Raw genomic sequence first — 22,998 nt, 5'->3', positions numbered from 1 at the left:
AAGTGATGGGAAAATAAATGCAATTGTCTGTCTAAGTTTGTTGTAACAGTTTTGGGAAGAACCACAAATGGTCAAGTCAAGTCAAGTTTATTTCTATAGCGCTTTTCACAACAGACATCGTCTCAAAGCAGCTTTACAGAAATCAACAGTTAAGGTGAATAGTGTGTATTTATCCCTGATGAGCAGCCGTGGCGACTGTGGCAGGGAAAAACTCCCTTAGATGTTATGAGAAAGAAACCTTGAGAGGAACCAGACTCAAAAGGGGAACCTTCCTTATTTTGGTTGGAAATGGCTGGAAAAGTCAGCTGTCCCAATACATTCATCTATATAGTGTATATGAACTTTGCTGGAGGAGGTGGTGCTTGAGTAAACCCTTAACTGTTCTGGAAATGAATGGCGAACACGTGACTGTGACTATGGTAATATGGTGACTTTTTTCTCCTCTCTTGCCTCAGGTCTGAGCATGGAGCTCACCTCTGATATGTGTGATTTTTTTACTGCAATCTGTCCATACCTAAAGACCCGGAGAGCAGAGCTACCCTTCGTAATAACATTTGTTTACCTTTCTTGTCATGTGACCCGCGCTTTTCTTCGCTTAAGCCGCATTAGAATTCAGTAAACAGGGTTTTTAGCTCGGTTCACCACAGCGACGCACTTCCTGCGGGATTCACTCGTACCTAAACAAGAGCACTTAATGTTTTCATCTCTACCTGAAATCCGGAGAGACGCCGAGGCGGGACAAAAAAAAAAAAAACAGCGAATCTATTACTGCTATTTTCATTTCTTTGTGTTTTTTTTGTGCATCTTCCTCATTATTTCTCTCGTTTTCTTATTCCCCCTTATTGCTCATTCTGGCAGCAGGCAGCGCTCCAAAAGAAAAATTATGGATTATACAAATAGATCCCATGAGGCTTTGCTTTGGAACATAATGGCCCATATAGATATAGTAATTAAGATGGGCTACAGCGGCCCGGAGAGGGATGAGTCCACTTTTTTTTTACACCGCAAGACAAATTTATTGTATCAAGGAATGCAATTAGTGGCTGCAAATAACTTATCCCATTTTATTTTCTCACTCTAGCTGTCTGTCTCATCCTCGTTTGTTTCGTTTCATTCCCATCTTTTTTTTTGAATGAAACGTGTTTATGTCTCGTCCACGTTCTAACGTTCCTTGTGTTAATAATGTACAGAAATTGTGCATTCCGGACGCTCAGTACAGGAAAATCGGACCTGCTTTGACTCGTTAATTCTCTGTGTCTGGTTAATTACCCTGCTGCCTATTAAAGGGTGAATTAATATTGATCGTCGTGGCCCTGCAGTCAGCTCCGCTGTGTGATAGTGTCCCGGTGCGTTTCGTGAAATGCTACTGAAGTGGAAACAAGGCCAGACACACTTACACACAAACACACATACATTACTCTCTTTCCCACTCTCTTTTTTTTCAGACACACAAACACACACAAAGGTTTGTTGTATTATCCTTGTTAGGACCTTCCTGTGAAATACACAATATGGCACCTGCCAATTCCAGCCACATGTGGTTCGTCCCCAACACTACTGAACACCTTTGGGTTGAACTGGAACACTGACTGCACCCCAGGCCTCCTCACCTCACCCACATCAGTACACGACTTTACTAACACCCTTGTTGCTGAATGAATCTCCACAGAAAAGTCCAAGGGGTCCCAAATCTACGGCCCCAGAAAATTAGAGCGTCCCTCTAAACAATGCCAGAGACATATTTGGAAAATGTAATTTTCAATATATGTTTTAATCATATCAGTATTTGTTAGTAAAGGTTGGCTTTCAAAACTAAAATGTTTTTTAGTTATTATAAGAGGTCAAGGCACCAATAGTTGATTGCTGGAACTATCAGCTATCGTCAAAAACCCATACCGATTGTTTTTTCTGGCTTCTGTTTTCGCTTTCATTAAGAGAGCTGCTGTAGACACATGAGACTGTGTGCTGCATGGAGAGCGCTATGTGTGTGTGGAGAGTGTTATGCTTGTTTTTTTTTATTCAGTATCCATTTTAAAAAGTTCCAAACTAGCTATCGGTAATATCCACTATCAGCCCACCTCTAGCTATTAACATGATTTGTTAATATAGCCTAATTATTTGTTGGACAATATCTCCACAATGATACTGGTAGTCACTCCGGCCCATGTCATTCTCTGTTAGTGACCGACATGGCCCCCCCCATTAAAGAATGAAGAGATTATGTGGCCCTTACAGAAAAAAATTTGGGTTCACCTGCTCTATTGTAACATCTTCCCAGAAGAGTGGAGGTTATTCTTACAGCACATGGGAACTAAAAGTAGAATGGTATGTTCAAAAAGCACATATGAATCCTACAGTCAGGTGTCCACAAACCTTTGATTCTGTACTGTACAAGGTTCGTGCAGGTTGTTTGCGCCCAGAAGATGATACAAACGCATATCTTGTTACTTCAACATCGACTTTAAATGTAACCATAACAGGATAAAAAAAATATTAGGAATTGTGGTTCTTTAGCTGCTAAAAAAAATATTGAATATTGAAAAAACATTTTCATACAAGAAATATAAAACACTTCAGGATAAGTGTTATTCTTTACACACACGGCAGTATTTTTTTGTTTGCACTTGTATCCTCTGACAATCTACAGAATAAGATCCACATTGTCCATGGCAGTAAAGCTCAGTAGTACAGTATATAGTCATAGTGTGACAGTAGTAGGTAATTATTTTTGAGGAGTAGTGCTGTGTAACAGTATATCTAGGCTTTTGGCCTGCACTGATACACCTACCAGAGCTCATTAGGAAGCTGCGAAACACAGGTGTGTCTCAGTGGGGTTACAGCTAAAATCCCTCAGGACTGCAGTAAGCCGAGAGGCCAAACATCTTGCATGGTATTATTTACCTGGAATGTTTTCTGAACTCCCAAACTATTGTTTTCACTCTTTAATTAATTTGCTGATGAAAGCATTGCGTGAAACGGAGCCCCGGAAATCAAGGAGCTACCTTTTTTGCTTTTCTTGCAAACTACGACGCGTGGGCCCAAAGCTGACACGAATTACCCTTGCAGTATTTCATCTCGGCATCACAATGAGGATTTCGGTCCATATTTTATTCCATTCACACGAGCAAAGGCGATCGATGCGCATAATGCGTTCGCTCGGAGGCCTGTAATGTTCCGGGGTGCTTTTGTTCTATCGACTACGCATTAGCACCCCTGCCGCGTTCATCAATTAAATGCTCGTTTCTGTTAATGTGAAATCATAAGGTGTGTACGCTGGGCTATTAGGCTGTCTTTTACACTTTTCGTTCATTCAAATGGAAATGATTTTTGTTTTGGACACACGGTTGGCCTGGAGTGAATAAACGCTAGAAAGGTTTTTACAGAGTTTACTTTTGGGCAGGTTTTTTTCACCTTCTGTAGTTAGAGATATGTTGTGTGAATATAATGTAATAAATAATATATATCATGTAAAAAATAAATCTAATGTGATATTTATAATTTGCAATTATTTGCAGATCTTATAATCTCATATTCTATTCAAAATAAAACAAAAAACATATCAAATGTGTAAATTGAGAATATGTACCATCTCAAGGAAAGCTTTACAGAACAATGTAATTTTTTCTTCCCATATTCTAGTGATGTTAGAAAAATGGAATCAGAGTGCAGCCTCAGCCATTATACAGCACCCCTAGAGCACAGAGGGTTAAGGGCCTTGCTCATTGGTTTAAGTGTGGCAGCTTGGCGATATCTGTCTTCAACCCCCAACTTTTCTATTCAGTAACCAAGAACCCCCCCCCCACGTGATTATATGGTGCAAACTATATATACAGCATATATAAATAAAATAATCGTAAATCGTATGTGCTTTCCTAGAACATCCCATTTCATATCTAATCCCCATTTGCTGTTACAATACCTTCTACTCTTTTCGGAAGATGTTCCACTGGACTTGTGTGGAGTGTACTTGTAGAGATTTGTGCTCATTCAACCATAAGTATGTTAGTAAAGTCAGGTACTGTAGGTCAGCTGAGGAGACCTGGGGTGCAGTCAACATTCACATTCAAACCATCTGTTTAATAGGGTTGAAGTTGTAGCTCTATAGCAGGAGATCCACATATGCCTGGAAAAGTTTTGTGTCCCAATACTTTTGTCTAAATAGTGTATATACAGTCGAGTGTTTTTAGTGTAGAGATAAGGAGTAGAGAGTAAAGGACATCGCTGGGGGCAAGTTTACAGAACAGGATAGGAAAAAAGATGTATTGCTGAGGTTATATTCCCCAACATTTTAATTTTAAACTGAAAGTTCTTTTGTAGTTTCTTTCTCACTGCTTGGAGGGAGTTACAACGTGACTGCTGTAAAGAGATAGCCAAACAAGAGATGGCTGTTTCCACCCCTCAAGTCCAGACAGGATGAGTACAGTTCCCTCAGAAGCAGAGAACACTTGGCGAGCGCCGTAACATTCACGGTTCACTGACTCTTGACTTTCCTCCCAAAGTGCACATGAGCCAGTTTGCCAAATTTGTCTATCAAAGGAAAAAGCTGGTGTACAGAAAACAAGAGCAGAAATGCAGCAGGTTCTAAGTATCAGGATTAAAGAATGTGCTTCATGTGATTGTTTTTTTTTTATCCTGGCATATTTTTTACTTGCAGATGATTGCCCCTCAGCTGTGGGACATTCCATTCATTGCATTGTTCTAGCAATCTGAATCACAAACAAACCTCAAGCACCGATTTCACACAGTAAACTGTCTTAATGAACTTTCTCCCAAATAGAGCGGTTTGAAGCTATTTTCTAGCTTCACCCGCATGATATTTAGTTTTGTTTTTCTAGGTGAGATGAGCGTAAAAACATGTGCCAAATCAAAACATGCGGATGGTCCATTGTGACAACCCCTAATGGGAGAAGCCGAAAGAACGTTTTTTTTTTTTATTCTTAGTGAAAGTGAACTGTGTCTAATTTGGCCCAAAAACACAACCACTGAATTTACAATTACATTGCCTTTCACTTTACACCAGGTTAGGCCCACTTATTCACTTTATAGCGAGATAACCCCGCCCATTCACTTTACACCAGGTTAGCCCCACTTATTCACTTTATAGCAGGTAATGTTTATTTCTCTATAGTAAGTTAACCCATTTACTCCTTTTTTTAGACCATGACGCGCATTGGGCGGCAAGGGCCTGATGGCTTTCTTGCTGTTTCGACAGCAGTTCTGTTATGGGTTTGAGTTGCTAGCCCAACACCCACCTTCTTTCTCCTGCAGCCGGGCTTGGGACAACTGAGCACATATGGGGCCTTAAGGGCCTTGCTCAAGGGCCCAAGTGTGGCTGCCTGGTATGGCTGGGACTTGATACCGTTACCCTCAAATTGAAAAATTCCAATGCTTTAACCACTAGGCTAATCCCCCCTCCACTCTGGCCAATTTTCTTTACAGCACTTTATCTTTGCCTATTCACTTTACAGCAAATTAACCCCGCCCAGTTACTTTACAGCCCGAGAAACCCGCCCATTCACTTTACAGCAAGTTCACTTCTCCCATTTTGTTTTTGAAGTTCAATAATAAACGTGATTGATGCAAAAAAATGTATTTGTTGATAGTCTATTATTTTAATTTGACAATCAATTGTGTTCCTTACAACAAGTTATAAAGACACATAAAGACATAGTAACTAAGAGCTAATGTTCATGGATGAAAGTGACGAAGGACCAATTAAACAATGAACTACAACATCCTGCTTTAGAAATCTTTATGTATAATATATAAACAATAATCCCAATAAATAAAGTGTGCCTGCTTTCCATCATGTGGCCTGAGCAATCTGGGATTCAGCTCTCAGACATGCATCGCCTAAGCCATTCTAAAGCAGCGCTCCATCAGAGAGTGGAGCAAGGTGAGACGGAGAACGCAGCGTGCATTTACCCGAGACGTTCGGATGAACAAAAAGGGGGAGGAAAGTTATTGTAGAGCAGAGGGAGTGAACAGGGAGAGACGGCGTGTTGTGAGGGAGCTTTGAAAGCAGGGTATAAAGAGTTCTGGATGTCCTCTATATAACAGCAGAGGTGAAACAGAGGTAGGGCTACGTCTGTGCGCGTGTGTGTGTGTGTGTGTGTGTGTGTGTGTGTGTGTATCCTGTTACATAAACCGAGATTACATCTTTCGTGACAGTTATTTTACCACCGTCTTCTTTTTAAAAGTGCAACGTAAATGTACTCTTCAAAAAGAAAAAGAAAAACCCACTAGGAACACCTAATTATCCCCTCTCTGACTTCGCTGATTGCTTCGCTCATTGCGGCGTGATTGCGCATGATGGGCCAAACCTCGGTGTAGCATCTGTAAAAGAATCGGAATTGATTTCTTTGAAGGAGTCGATGCGAGAGCGCTTTAGGGGAGTGGGCTAGCTAATTAAAATTCAAATGCGGGTCAAATCCGACGTAATGACTTTCCATTAGCTCCTCGTTCCTCCTTGTTTCGCCTTGATGAAGGTGCACAAGTGGCTGCGTGTGAATCTGTGCGTGTCTGCGAGCGCATGTGTGTGTGTATACGTGTTAGGAGGGAGCGTGTGATGGCAGGCTTGCCCGATTACCTGCCGATAGCCCCGTGCTGGGCCAACACCTGTTTACTCAATGTGATTGTCGCACTTGCGCTGTAATTTCAGCTCAGCTGGTTGTGCTTCTGACACTTTGACATGAGCACAGGGGCTCTGCTGCATACCAACTTACACCAAACTTTTTCTGCTGTCATTTTTTGGGTGCTTAAAAAAAAAAGGATGGCATAAGAGATTCATAAGCTGTAGCACTTTTTTTGTAATATTTGTAATAGAAAGTTCTCCTCACATTCCCAGAGCTGCCACTGAAATGCACCCGGGAAATTCTCTAGTCAGACTTCGATTTTAATAACTGCTTCCCTCTGTCTAAACCCTGAATATCATATGCTATATGGACAAAAGTATTTGGACACCTGACTTTTCCACAATGACTATATGTGGTTCTACCACAGAGTCGCATCACACATTTGTTGTTTTTTGTATTTGGTTTCTGTAGCATGAAATTTTCCCTTCACTTGTACTAGTAGATCCAAACCTGTTACAGCATCCAATTTTGGTTAAAAAGATTTATATATAGAATATACTTTTTTTGTCACATATACATTACAGCACAGTGAAATTAGTTTTTCACATATCCCAGCTTGCTTGACGAAATGCTTTAAATGGGTTGGAGTGGAAGATCTCCTCCTATAAAGCTCCAACCCTACGGAACACCTTTGAGGTAAAATGTGAACGCTGACTACACCCTAGGCCTCCTCATCTCACCTACATCAGTACCCGGTATTACTAACACCCTCGTGTCTGAATAAGCACAAATCTTCAAAAAAAATCTAGTGGATTCTTCCCAGAAGAATTGGAGGTTATTAACAGTAATTACGAGGTTAATTGGAGGTTCAAAAGGCACCAATCTCATGATTTTTAATCCATATAGTGCACACGGGGGATGTGCCTCTCCATAACTGAGGCAGATGCAATTTGCATCTCGATGCACAAACAATGATACGTTACATTAAAGATACATAAGAAGCAGCTACCGATGCGATGCGATTCACCCATGTTACACAATGCGATCGGAATTCAATTGGATGCATAGAAAAAATATGATGGTACAGATAGATCTTACCCACTCTAATCGAGTGTATATTCTTTTGAATTGAAGCTAAGCTAATTACAAGCTGCTGATGACGTCCTTGTCACCAAGGGACAGTAGCTGGACTGGTTCAATAAGTCATAACTTTTCAATATAAGAAAACATTAATTTATCACCGTCACACGCCAGGATTTCCTTCCTAAACTAAACACCAAGCTCTGAGTGGTACGGAATGAGATTTCTTTGCTCAGGTATGCGCTCCTGTTCTCAGCAAGTCTGTACCCCAGCAAACGAGACACAAGGACTCTTCATTATTTATGAAGGCTCAGTCTGGCCCACAGCAGCTCTGAGTGGGAGATATTTCTGTGTAAATGTGAGCTTCCTTCTTCACACATGCCCGCCGGAGTCAAGGCGTGATGTACCACACTTACCTGCTGCCTCCAATAAATTATTAGCTGTATCTATTTTTTTTTTTCAGTACAGTAGGAAGATGTAGAGGAGCTCACACATTCAGGCTAAATCCCACAGGTTTTAACCGAAAAAAGTGATCTTAGTTGTTATATAACTAGGAAAGACTTATAACAAGGACTTTTTCACAGAGTTTTGAGAATATATAGCAATATAGTAATAATAATAATATAGCAAGATCACTACATGCTACATATTGACTAGGTAAAGAATAATAAGGCACGTGTTTTACATGAACAATTTGCTGATAAATATAATACTTTTCCAGTCATATGTAGTTTTTACCCAAACTGTTGGTGGAGCACAATTGTATATTTTGTCTTCGCATGTGGTAGCATTACATTTTTCCTTAACTTTTAACTAGGAGACCCAAACCTGTTCCAACATGACAATGCCCTTGTGCACAAAGGCAGCTCTATGAAGATATGCTTTACATGGGTTGGAGCGAAAGATCTCCTGCTATAGCACTCTGACCTTGACCTGTGTTTAAAAAGCGCGAAAACTGTCTTAATAAATGTTAAATATATAGTGGCTAGGATGCGGCGCTCTCACCGCTGCGGCCCGGGTTCGATCCCCGGTCAGGGAAATGACCCCAGCCATTAGGGTTGCACAAGCCAGTGCACCCTTAGTGCCGGTCCCAAGCTCAGATAAATGGGAAGGGTTGTGTTAGGAAGGGCATCCAGTGTAAAAACGTGTGCCAAATCAAACATGCGGATCATAAATACGGATGATCCGCTGTGGCGACCCCTAATGGGAGAAGCCGAAAGAAAGAAAGAAATATATAGAAACAGAAAACTTAACAGAAAACACCCACTAAAGCATGCGTAGGTATATACTGTGTAGTTTATCAATTATGTTACTGTAACTTGCTCGGTTTTGCTAAATTATATCCTGTAAATTATTAGCATATTGCAGTACACTACTTCATACTGATTACCATTCTTTAAGACTCCTGGGTAGACTAGGCCATGTCTCAACTTACGATATCTTCAAGTTACAATGGGGGTGTCGTAACACATCATCGTAATTGGGGACTACCAATATATATACAGTGCAATACTCGTGGGGGTTACGTTTTATGACCCCTCGCGAGTAACAAACAATGGCGAGGTTTTGACTCTCCTTTTAATGGTTCCTTTTTCAAGGGGAAATGTACATGTACTGTAAACTCAACAAAAAGTGTGAATTACTTCTCATTAATGTTTTATTTACTACTTCAAATGAAAAACACAATAATAAAATAGTTTTTCAACATTTTTTATGTAATTTATCACTACAAACTCTGTTTTGAAATGTTGCTCCGGACTGTCGAGCCGCTCGCAGCTTCTTGCGGACTATAAGATTTTTCGCGAGTTTCTCTCAGTCCGGTCCAAATGAAAAGTCAACAACTATTCTAATTCTAATTCTAAATTCTAATGCAGAGAATATGAAGATTATATAGCAGTAAACATCTTTTTTCTGTTTTATTTACATCCAGGAACATCTTGGAAGTCCTCTTAGTGTCCTCAGGGCGGTGCTGCCTCTTGTTTCAATTTGTCCTGACATCGCAGATGCTCATAGATTTGCTGGCTAAATTCCCACACAAACACACACACACACACACACACACAAATCGGCGAACTAAAAACAGAGGCGAGACTTACAGTATGTGAAATTAGACCACACACCCATCTTACTTGGTACTTTGTGACTGAAAGAAGGGATGTGGTTCACTGTCTTGCTTACTAGCATTAGCTTTTGATTGAATAAACGACAGTAGCTAGCATTTATTTAGCATTAGAGACTGTGAGTGGAGTGTGTTCGCCAAACAGGACTACCTCACAAGCTAACAGCTGCTGCAGATGTGTGTGTGTGTGTCTTTGAAGATTAAGAGCAAGCACAGGAGAGTTTGACAGGAGGTGACCTCTGTATTCAGTAAAAAAAGATATAGATCCCTGCTTGTTTTTTTTCTTTGTGTGTGTGTGTGTGCGTGTGCGCGTGTGTGAGGAGCAACACTATTTCTTTTTTCTGTTTTTTTTTTCTGTATTTTATGGTGTCTTACTTTCTCAAAGCTCCATTCAATCACACTCTCCAAATCAATTCCATTGATGCTGCAGGGAGCAGAGGCAGCAGGACAGACGTCTCTCTTTTTCTTTCCCTCACTCTCTCTCTCTTTCATTCTGTCCATCTCTCATTTGTCATCCTATTCTTAATTCTTTTCCTTTTAACCTCTCCACATTTCCCCATAGTCCATTTTTTTTTTAGTTATTTCATACACTCTCCTTTAACCTTTCAACTCTCTCTGTTTGTCTCTCATTCACTTTCTGTGGCTGGATCCTTTCGTGTCACCACTCTTTTCTCTGTCTGACTTTAAGTGTCTCTCTCTCTCTCTCTCTCTCTCTCTCTCTCTCTCTTTCTATATATATATATATATATATATATATATATATATATATATATATATATATATATATATATATATCTATATATATATATATATATATATATATATATCTGTCTCTCACACTCTCTCTGTTTTTATTTCTTTGTGTCTTTATCTGTTTCCTTTTCTCTGTGTCTCAATTTCTTGTCATTGACAATCTCTCTCTCTCTCTCTCTTTCTCTCTCTCTCTCTCTCTCTCTCTCTCTCTCTCTCTCTCTCTCGGTTTCTTTGTCACTTTTCTCTTTCTCTGTCTGTATGTCTGCCTGTCTCTCACTCTGTCTCTGTCTGTTTGTCTGTCTGTCTCTTTCTTTCTTTCTTTCTTTCTGTCTCTCTCACTGGTTTTCTTTCTCTTTGTCTGTCTGTTTGTCTCTCTAGTCTATCTGACTGTCTGTCTGTCTGTGTCTCTTTCTCTCTCTTTCTATCTGTCTTTCTTTCTATTTCATTCTCTCTCTCTCTCTCTCTCTCTCTCTCTCTCTCTCTCTCTCTCTTTCTCTCCTCTCTCTCTCGTTCTCTCCCTCCGACTCCAGTTCTAGTGCAAAGTGCATTAAAAAAGTAAAAAGTATTTTTTGTATATTGTCTTTCTTGCTGTCTCTCTGTCTCATTCTCTCCCTTTCACCCTCGTTTTGTTGTTCTAGTTGTGTACCGCAGTATATGAGGCGTATACGCGCTCAGTGTGCATCCTGTCATTCTGTCAGGTTCTTTACAGCCAGTGTAGGAGTTACAGAACCTTGGTCCCACCTCCCTATCAAGGGGCCAAAAGTAATTGGACAGTTGGCTGCCCAGCTCTTACATGGCCATGTGTGTGTTCTTCGCTTATTATTATTCTTACAGGTAAACCTTTCTGGCATTTGCATTTGGAATCTCTTGCTGGTAACACTGTCATTGTCAGCGAAACGAGCCATCGTTATAAAAGGGGGGCACATAAAAAAATGAATTGTGTGCATTTTCTACAGTGCTGATTTAATTGTGTGTAAATAACTTTAGAATAAAGGCTGTTATGTTTATTAAATTGTAACTCCATTAGACGATGAAAATAATAATCTATAACAGGGCTGTCCGAATATTTACGGACCTTAATTTTATATTTTATATTTTTGGTCTTACCTTGTCTTTCTTTCTTTTTCTCATCTCTTCTGTTTTTCACTTTCTTGTTTCTCTGTATACTTTATTCTTCTCTCTGTCTCGGTCTTTCTCTTTCTCTTTTTCTCCTTCTCTCTGTGCTCTGTTTCTCTCTTTCTCCTTCTCTCTATGATCTGTCTTTTTACCTTCTCTCTGTGCGCTCTCTCTTTCTCTTTCTCCTTCTCTCTATGATCTGTCTTTTCTCCTTCTCTCTGTGCTCTCTCTTTCTCTTTCTCCTATTTTCTGTGCTCTGTTCTCTCTTTCTCCTTCTCTCTATGATTTGTCTTTTTACCTTCTCTGTGCGCTCTCTCTCTCTTTCTCTTTCTCCTTCTCTCTGTGCGCTGTCTTTTCTTCTTCTCTGTGCTCTCTCTCTTTCTCTTTCTCCTTCTCTCTATGCTCTGTTTCTCTCTTTCTCCTTCTCTCTATGATCTGTCGTTTTCTCTTTCTCTCTGTGCTCTCTCTCTCTCTCTCTCTCTCTCTCTCTCTCTCTCTCTCTCTCTCTTTCTCCTTCTTTCTGTGCTCTGTCCACTCGGTGATATTGTAACAGTAAGAGATTGATGAGGATGACAAAGGCAGTGATTAGATGATGAGGTGATGAGGTGATTAGCGAGGCAGGCAGTCGCCGCTGGTCTTCACAGTGAATATTTACCTGAGAGAAATGTGATCCGGCCGTGCAAATGCCATTCGACCGCCACATTAATCCGCTGTGCGATTCGGTTAGAGAAGCGTTCGGTCTCGGCCTGGGGGAGGGATGCTGCATTTCCTCCAGTCTCATGCAGGAGCTGATGTAGTGTGTGCTTCTAGATCAACACTGGCCATAAATTTCAAGCATCCTGTATATGTGTATGTGTGTTGACATTTTTCTTGCCTGTAATACATGACACTGCATAAATATGAAATTTTAAAGCCAGTGTCAGAGCGGTGTTAATGTTTATGTCGCTTTTGAAACGCCACAAAGAACAATTTCACGCTTCAAGCCTCTTTTTTTGCCGTCGTCGGAATAAGTGTGTCATTATATGAGTGTACAAAACACACTCCTGAGATGTTTTAACCACAAAAGTGTTCGAGTTTGCTGACTGCACAGCACTTCTAATATAATATATTCACCAATGTTGGGCCGTGTATTTCACACCTAGGCCTTCACTTGTGAATCAGTCCACCTCCTAATACCATCATTATGCCACCACTATAGAAAGCATCAATATAATAGAGAAATGCAGTATAACAAAGCTCTGCATCACAGACAGGAATCTCATACAGCAAGAATAAATGCCATTACTAAAACAGAAACCTGAAGAACACTATGTAAAAAGTCTCCTTTCACACAGATGCTACATGGTTTGCACAAAGATACACCAAAATGTATTTTAAAATAAAATACCAAATACTTTAACTTGTAGTGTATCGAAATAAACTATAAAATACAGCAGCCACACCATGTATCAAAACAAACGGCTGTATTTTTACATTTAAAAAATGCTTTTTCAGGGAAGCATGAAATTTCTTTACAAGCCTTCCATCAACTGGCGTATTTGATCTGTTCCTTCACCATTACACCGACTCAGTTGATTAAGTAAACAATGATTGATAGCAACAGCTTTTCTCTGCTTGAGTCACGCAATAAATCTGACACATGCAACCAGAGCAAGTATTCACATATATAATCTCAGTGATCTTCCTGATGAAGGTTAGTTTTAAAGTAACCAACCGTTTAATGTTTAACGGTTTTTGCGAAAGACTAATAATTATATTTTAATTTAGTTGGTGTTTGGTAACGAAGGGCTGCTTTACATCAGGAACACTGACTCAAAAACAAATAAGTCATTCATAGGAAGACAAATGATGGTACCTGTTTTCATAGCAACTAGTTTCTAACTAATTAATCATTTGATTGTTGATAATAAATATAATAATATATTATGTGTCAGTAGTCATTCATGCAGTGGTATGCAAGATTATAATCCTATCAAAAAGCTACTTCAATTAGGGTACAATATCCGGCAATCATATATATATTTTTTGCTGTTCTGATCTCAAGAAATCTCGGCAAACTACTGAGTAGGCACCAATCAGAGGCCACATTTTAATGATACCATGATGTAGACATCTTACAAAGTATTTTACAGTGTTTTAAATATACAAAAAAAAAAAAATATATATATATATATATATATATATATATATATATATATATATATATATATATATATATATATATAAAAGTATTGATATTTAAAATATGAAGCCATTTTCATCAACCCTCTCTAATACAAATGACAAAATCCTATTTTATATTTGAAATACACGTATCATAAACACTGCACATTCCTGATTGCACCGCCCCCATACATCATCTTCAGCAGAAGCATCGATATTAACCTCATTTGATGACCCCCAGGTTTTTTAACATTTCTGTGCATTTTTTCCATGCATTATGGTTTTCCCGGGGATTTGAATTTAAGGCAAATTGTGTGTTTTTCTGCAAATTGTACAGAAAAGCAAATGCAAAAGTATAAATGGTTCATAAAAAAGCTTAACAATTGTTATAAACTGAATACAAAAACAGCTATTAAACCCACACAAATATATTTGAGCAGGTGTAGTTTGCAGCACGGAATGAAATGGAATGAAAACGATGTGAAAATGCTGACATATTTGGAAGTCTGCGAGCAGGCCTAGGAGTAGCCAAATCGCAGTCTTATTGCTTAAAGCAACAGATCTAGGCAGCATAAAGTTTACAGTTCTGGCCTTATATGTGATGCAACGGTTAAAATCTAATTGGATACAAACAAGATCGTAAACTTCACTCTGTAGCACGGCAGCATATATATATTCACGGACAAAAAATATATTAAAACTTAAGTCAGTAATTCTTATAGACTTGAGGCCAGCATAGAAGGCTTTACTGCTCAATGCTGCTTCTCTGCATCAGAAATACGCTTTTCAGCTTTAATATCTGCCGTCTTCCAGTTGATGAGCTCCGTATACAGTCTTTCCGCCGTACACTCTTTGTATTCCAACCTCTTGATATATCTCGAGTATCAGATCATTCCCGGACAGTCATTATCCACGTTAAAAACGGAGGTGGAAATGTATCCGGATCAGAAATCGGAGCATCCGAATCGCCTCAGGAGGTGTGTAACGCATCTTTTTCTGACTTTATATAAGACAAATATAAATCCATCTGTTTCCTCAAGCCGCACGAAATAGACGAATAGTTATGGGAGTAAGAAAGTACACCATCTTTGAATTTTATCCTGACTGGGAAAAAAAAACACAGTGTCATTTATATTCCCTGAATCCTTTACAATGTGTTACATCATAGACAGATTAGTCTTGAAATGTTTCTTCAAACATCTGGAATTAAGACAAAACACAAACAGGAAGGTTAAATAACAGGAAGTTGTTGAGAAATAAATTTGAAGAAGAATGATATTGTCGTGGCATATTAATAGAATTGTATCATAAAAGTACAATCTACATACCACATACATTCTGTACTCATGGGAAGGAGAACATTTATTGTACATACAAAAATATAAGATGTGGAATTAAAAACTATTCTCTAAATCAAATGGCTGATTTGTGTATGCTGTTCATCTGACTAACCTTCAACTCTGACTGTAAACTTATGTAGTGGTTCTATAAACGTATAGTATCAATGCTGTATTGTCCTCTTTCTCACAGGCCCATCATTGGTGGCAGCGTTGAAGAAGGACTGGGCCACTCAGAGCACCATCGCTCTCTCGTGGCAGGAGGCCGAACAGCCTCACGCTACTATTCTCGACTATGAGATCAAATACTACGAAAAGGTACACGGGGTCATGAGACACGGGGTCATGTCAGCTTTCTTCATTGGTCTTTTACATCTTTCTTTTTATCTTTCATCTGTTATTACATGATATGGACAAAAGTGTCAGGGCAACTGACTTTTTCAGCCATATGTGGTTTTTCAACAAACTGTTACCACCTACGTTTAATGCACACATTTGTATAGAATGTCTTTACATTCACTTAATCAACTAGCAGAACCAAACTGGTTCCAGCAAGACAGTTTTGATAGTAAACATCTGATCATAAAAACTAATTTTGCCACGTCCTTTGGAGATAGATCGTCCTTTGTGCTCATTCATCCCCAAGGGTGTTAGAAAAGTCAGCTACTGATGTACATGAGGTGAGGATGCCTGGGGTGCAGTTAGCGTTCACATTCAGTGTTCTACATAGTTGAGGTCAGAGCTCTATAGTAGGAGATCTTCCACACACATCCATCCCTTGCAAATCATATCTTCATGGAGCTGGCTTTGTGTACAGGGGTGTTGTCGTGGTGGAACATGTTTGGGTCTCCTAGTTCAATTGAATGTAATGAGAATCCTGCTACCACTACAAGACATCCTATACAATTGTGTACCTCCAACATGGTGATAGCAGTTTGGGGAAGAACCACATGTGGCTGAAAAAGGAAGTGTCCCAATACTTTTGACAAATAATATATGATATGCCGTGTAAAACATTTTTGCTCCGCTGCTTTTTAGTATGAACTTTTCAATGAAATTATATTCCTTTTGACTAAAATGTGAATTTCATTATTTTTATTACTTTTCTTAATGCATGAGTCTAAAATCACTTGCTATACAAGCTGCACATTGACTACTCTAAACTATGTCTAAGGTTTAAATCTATAGTATTGTTGCTTTGGAAGATCTACTACAATGGTTGCTAAAATGTGAGGGGTGTACTCACTTTTGTGAGCTACTGTAAATCATATATATATATATATATATATATATATATATATATATATATATATATATATATATATTTCTATATATTAGGAGCAGGAGCAGTTGAGCTACTCGTCTACTCGCACCAAAGTCCCGAGCGCGATCATAACGGGCCTCAAGCCGTCTACAGTCTACGTTTTCCACATCCGAGCTCGCACCGCGACTGGCTTCAGCAGCTACAGCTCCAAGTTTGAGATGACCACAGGGGACGATGGTACGAACATTTTACCTCGCTTACGTTTGCTACTTGTCCACTGTTTTCTCATCCTCTCAATATTTTTTTCTGGTTCTCAGACTCGGAGGAAGCGTCTGATCAGGGCCAGGTGTTGGTGATCGTGACCGCGGCAGTCGGAGGGTTTTCTCTGCTCGTCATCCTCACGCTTTTCCTGCTCATCACGGGCAGGTACTGGCACCTAGACACCTTCCTGCTATCATTCACATCTATGGAGTCTTTCTGTCTGCCATGTCACCTTTACATCGGGCTTGCTCGGGATTCTGTTTGGCTCCCAATAGGGTCGTTGAGCTGTGTGTGTTTGTTCCGAGTGGCTGCTCGCTGACACTGCCTAATTATTCACAATGTGCTCAAACAGGACCAAGCTTGCTGTCAGACCTCTCACATTTTCTAAGAGTGACACTCGTGCAGCTCGAGGGCTCTGCAGGAGCTGCGCTGTATCGCTAAAGCCTGCAAATTTTGCGTGTGTGTGGGATAAAAACACAGCCTCTGCAAACCTCACGTCCTCGTGTCGGCCCCCTGAGGCTAATGGCTCTCTGTTTGTGATGTTGAGAAGAAGCGTGGCAGCAGAGAGGCAGTCGGAGGCAGATAACAGACCCTAGTCAACAGCTCACAAATAAATCAGCCCCGGCTCGCATGCACACGGAATAAATGATTACACCGCTTTAGATCCATGTCTGACACGCCGACTATCAGTTACATATACATCAATGCTGAAGACGAGTGTGCTGCAAAATATATTATAAGCCGTGCTGGCGCGCTGGAGGTTGGACGCCGGGTCATGGCCGTGCAAATGCAGCGAAACACCTGCTCTGAAACTAACCAATCAGTCACACCAGTCCCCTAATTTAAAAAAAAATTATTATTTACATGAGCAAGCTATTTACCACCTAGTGGAAAGCTACGTTTTGTTCAGGACAGTGCAATTGTTCAGATGGTGGGGAGAAGAGAAGGATTGAAGGAGAGACTGTGTGAGACACAGTGTTGGACCGTAGTATAAGGAAGCATGTATGTAAATTTATCGGGGGCTTTTATAGTCACAGTAAGTCCAAAACTGTCCAGGATATGTGAGCCAGGTCTAGTTACACTTCAGCTGTGCTGCGATCCCTGTGAATGTGAACCTAACATGTAGTCGGGTCTGCGCTTGGTCAGGAAGCAAAGTAGCCTTTGCACGTATTTTAGCACACGGTGACATCTTTAGTTTTTACCACACGGGTATACCATGAATTCTTGCAATCAGATGTTTCAATAATTGATGCCAAAGAACTAGCTAGCTCCGACGTCTCGCATCGCCTCGCATCGCCTCGCATCGCCTACGTTATGGCCAAAAAAGTTGCACTAGAACACACCAGACGAACTACAGCTGACGGCCAACTAGCATGTACGTTCTGTGCTTGCATGACAGAACATGACAACTACTATCATACCAGTGCCTAAGCACTCAGCTGCTAAATGCCTGAATGACTTTCGCCCGGTTGCACTCACCCCCATTGCTATGAAGTGCTTTGAGAAACTGGTCCTGAATCACCTCACTGCGGGCCTACCACCTACACTGGACCCATATCAGTTTGCCTATCGCCCGAACAGGTCAACAGAGGATGCAGTTTCCACAGCTCTTCATTCTGCTCTCACCCACCTGGATAAAAGCAACACGTACATCAGAATGCTGTTCATTGACTTTAGCTCTGCGTTCAATACAGTCCTCCCCACTGTACTGATCACTAAGCTCAGTGAACTGGGTATCTGCACCTCCACTTGCAGATGGATTCTGGACTTTCTCACCAACAGACCTCAATCTGTCAGGTTGGGAAACCAGGTATCCTCAACCCTAATTCTGAACACTGGCATACCGCAGGGCTGTGTTCTGAGCCCACTGCTCTACTCCCTGTTCACCCACGATTGTGCTCCTCTGTATAACTCCAACATCTTCATCAAGTATGCAGATGACACCACCGTGGTCGGCCAGATCGACAACAACAACGAATCGGCCTACAGGAAGAGATCCGTAATCTGGCAGCATGGTGTGCCACCAACAACCTGACTCTCAACGCCACAAAGACCAAAGAGCTCATTGTGGACTTCCGAAATCCAACAGCAGGAGACATCTACCAGTCAACATCAATGGAACCGAGGTAGAGCGAGTCTCCAGCTTTAAGTTCCTGGGAGTTCACATCTCTGAGGATCTGTCCTGGCAGCAGAACACGTCAGCTCTGGTAAAAAAAGCACAACAACGCCTGTACTTCTTGAGAAGTCTCAAGAAATCTCATCTGTCCCGGGATTTTAACGAGCTTCTACCGCTGCATCATTGAGAGCATCCTGACCAACTCCATCACTGTATGGTACGGAGGCTCCACTGTGTGTGAACGTAAAGCACTGCAAAGGGTGGTCAAAACCGCCCAACGCATCACTGGCACCCAACTACCTGCCATTGAACACCTTCACCACAGCAGATGTCTGCGCAGAGCTCACAGCATCATCAAGGACTCTTCACATCCCAGTCATAAACTGTTTAACCTCCTTCCATCACGAAGGAGATACAGAAACTGCGCACCAGAACCAGCAGGTTCAGGGACAGCTTTTTTCCATCCACCATCACACTACTGAACTCAACACTACACCGCTAAATCACTACAAAACAAACATAAACAAAAGACTGTATATAACCTCTGTACAATACATGTACATACTTCATATTATATCTTTTCACTCCTCATTACATCTGCACTTTTTATATCTGTATGTATATTTATCATTACTGTACATTCTGCCCAACATTTCACATTAATCTGTATATAATGTATGTGTATATATTTATATATATATATTTTTATATATAGTAGACTGTTTATTCAGCTTGCTACTCCTTAATGCCATAATCCTGTGATCTGTAACCTTTCATTTCTGCACATTTTCTTAATTACTGTACACCTTTATATTTATTCACTGTACTTCTGAATGTCCACACATCTCTGCACTGAAATAGCCTTTATATTTATTCACTGTATATACTTCATATATATACCACTGCTGTAAATATGCCAGATAGTTATCTGCACTGTAAATATGCTAGATATTTATCTGCACTTTTGCACGACTGCTACATTTTGCACTTCTGGTAGATGCCAAACTGCATTTCGTTGCTGTGTACCTGTACAATGCAATGACAATAAAGTTGTATCTATCTATCTATCTATCTATCTATCTATCTATCTATCTATCTATCTATCTATCTATCTATCTATCTATCTATCTATAACTCTCCCATACCAGCAGGTGGCAGTAGCCAGTATTCGGCATCCAAACAGGGAAAACTCAGAGCCTCACTTCAGAGCCGGAACTGTGAATATATAATGTAACAGCCTTTACACCTGCTACAATCATTAGTAACAGACTCATGTAGCTTTTTTCAATCATGTTTGCTAAGTTGCAATAAGAATTTACAAGAATGACAATAAGCGTCTGGAACCAGTGTGAAGATACCAGGAACAATTGCAACAGCAAACATTCCCAAAATAAAATGTCTAAGTATCAACATAAAGACCTTATCCAGAATCGCTCATCCGATCATCTCGAGATTGCTAGATGGCATGCATAGCCATCTAGGAAAGCTAATTTAACCTACATTTTCTCTAGCCAATCAGTGTCTGTGTGCTCATGTGTGTAAAAGAGGGCAGAAAGCTCTTTTCTAAAAGTCTGATCTTGCACTGTGATGAAGTCTGAGCAGCTCCACTTGTCTTGGAGGAAGCACCTGTTTGCCTTGTTAGCGACAGAAGAGGGCTAATTGGCTGGCTGGTGGCTTAGAATTGAATATACAGTAAAAGGTGCATCACAACAACCTGTTGGTGGTGGTATCCTGTAACAAGTGTATCAAATGCAGCAGTTTTTACAAAATTTTGCTGTCAGTTCATTTGAACAGAGAGCATCTTTACCTGCTGGTTACTACCTCGGCCCCGCTGTTTGTTGGTCAGCCTTCGGATATAAAAAGGTTCATAAAAAAATTACGAACGGCCTGAAGTTCATTTCAGGTTGCTTTCTGGAGCATCAACAATAAGCAGGATATAAACACAAACCAAAAAAGAAAAAAAGCAAGAAGCCATTTTCATTCAGTTTTTTCCATATTTTATTTTAATGCCACAGTGTTATTAAGGTCTTTCATGTGTTTTGTTATAAGTTCTTCAATAAGTTTTTTATTTATTTATTTTTTGTTTTTTGTAACACAGGTGCCAGTGGTACATTAAATCCAAGATGAAGCCACAGGACAAGAGAAGAACGCAGTACCAGAATGGACACGGTATACACAAACACTCTCTCTTTCTTATTCACTTATATGGATGAGCACAAACACCAAAATTGCTGTCACCAAAAATACTCCCGGGGTGGTACGGGGAGGGCAGCTGCCACCCTAAGAAAAAGCATTGCCCCATCACTGGTATCTCAATGTATAAAATATAATTAACTCTGAACTACTTTTTAAAGTATGTTGTTCAGTAACTTGCGTCTCAGGATTGTCCGAACTTTTGACAAGTGATGTCACGTGACAATATATGTCCATCGATAAGCTGATTTAAATGTGACTTCTTTGTATTTGTTATGTGATTTTGACCAGTATTTGATACATTGAGGCCTTGTATCTATATAATCTGTATTGTTTGTCACGTATATTAAATTAAACTTGGCATAGACTTAAACTCGCTGAGGGTTTGCATAGAACTCAAGAAACATGAGTTAAATATAACGTACCGCTCTGTTAATGTATGTCTTTCCAATCCAGATATCAGGTCCAGGTAAAGTCAGTCAGTCTTTAGTACATTTTTATAGACCATTCTAAAAATACACTGAATATGTATACCATTCTTGCATCCACAAGAACCATGCAAGGTATTTTTAGAAACATCCTTGCATGGTTCTTGTGGATACAAGAATGATATACATATTCGGTGTATTTTTAGAATGGTCTATAAAAATGTACTAAAGACTGACTTTACCTGGACCTGATATCTTCATTGTTGCCATCCCTCATAATTTTTATGTCGACCCCTTGCCACTATAAATCATTTCTAGATCCGCCCCTGTGTACTGCAGTAAGCATGAATATCTGTGGACAGAGGAAGAAATAAAATATAATAGTACGTTTATTGAATAGACCTCCTTCCTGGTGAAAAAAATGGATGTGAGTAAAGGTCTGAGATTATATCTAGAGGTTTTTTACTGTCATGTTTATGGACAGGACATGGCTTAAATTACCTTATATTAATAATAATAATAATAATAATAATAATAATAATAATAATAATAATAATAATGATAGAGTTAAATTGTGTAAGCTTCATGCAAAAACGTTTTCAAATCTCATGTAAAATCTGAGAGTTGATGTTGGTGTACATTTTATCATTCATATAGCAAATGCATATACTTTCATTTATGAAGCTCAAGGAAACACACAGGATATTAACCATCTATTCACCTCAGGAAGGTTTCAGGAGTAGGACAGGGAATACACTTCTCTGCACCTCCATTGTATTGCAAATGTCACTAATCACACGTTTTTCAACAAAGTTCAAGTTGTTGTGTCACTTTATGATGTTTCTGTTGTCGGTTTGTTGCTTAGCCCTCCATAGTCTTGTTTCTAGGTCAGGGTTTTTGTTTTGGTTTGGATTTTATGTTTATTTTTTTCGACTAAAAATCATACAAATCTGCACTTACATTCACCTTTGGCTTCATTATACCAAAGTTAGTTTTTTTTTAACTTTTATACCAAGCAACATATTTTTTACATTGGATATTGTATTTAAGTACATTTATAAGTATGTGTACACAATAGAGCCCATTATCTTTGCAAATCTTTACTGTGTATTCATGTTGGATTATCTATGTGAAGCAGATGTCATTTAATTTTCTTATGTAATGATACCTGGCTGCCATATTGACACCATTTACCGGATGCTCAGATGTCTTCAAAAACAACACGATAACCAAGCTACATTTTCTCCAGTGGTGGACAAAAGTACACAAATCATGTACTTGAGTTAAAGTAGAGATACAGTACACTCAGTAAAATATGACTCTAAAGGTAAAAGTGCTTCCTTTAAACTTTCACTTGAGTAAAAGTACAAAAGTATTTGCCTTTAAATGTACTTAAGTATCCAAAGTACTATGATTTATTATGACTATAATGTTCCTATTATCATTTTTGTCACAAGACTCTTTACTTAATCAATTCAGTTTATGTGAAGTCTCTGTGACTTTTAGCACAACAATCTATTAATAGAATGATATTAATAAGTCAAACACTGATTTCTAACAAAATTATCATGAGTCGCAAATTATGCCACGAGT

General features: G+C 39.6%; 1 protein-coding gene across 1 annotated transcript in view; it reads left to right on the top strand.

Annotated features, from left to right (window-relative positions):
• The window catches only part of epha6 (eph receptor A6), a 178,902-nt gene that overhangs the window by 139,078 nt on the left and 16,826 nt on the right, over positions 1-22,998 (top strand). The window contains exons 6-9 of the mRNA XM_046837773.1: positions 15,337-15,461; positions 16,482-16,644; positions 16,725-16,833; positions 20,883-20,953. Of these exons, the coding sequence (XP_046693729.1) occupies positions 15,337-15,461; positions 16,482-16,644; positions 16,725-16,833; positions 20,883-20,953 (468 nt within the window). The remainder of the gene's footprint in view (positions 1-15,336; positions 15,462-16,481; positions 16,645-16,724; positions 16,834-20,882; positions 20,954-22,998) is intronic.

Source organism: Silurus meridionalis, chromosome 24, assembly GCF_014805685.1.
Source record: "Silurus meridionalis isolate SWU-2019-XX chromosome 24, ASM1480568v1, whole genome shotgun sequence".
In the NCBI taxonomy this organism is placed as follows: Eukaryota; Metazoa; Chordata; class Actinopteri; order Siluriformes; family Siluridae; genus Silurus; species Silurus meridionalis.
Note: the sequence above shows the minus strand (reverse complement) of the source record. Positions and strands in the feature narration are given on the sequence as shown.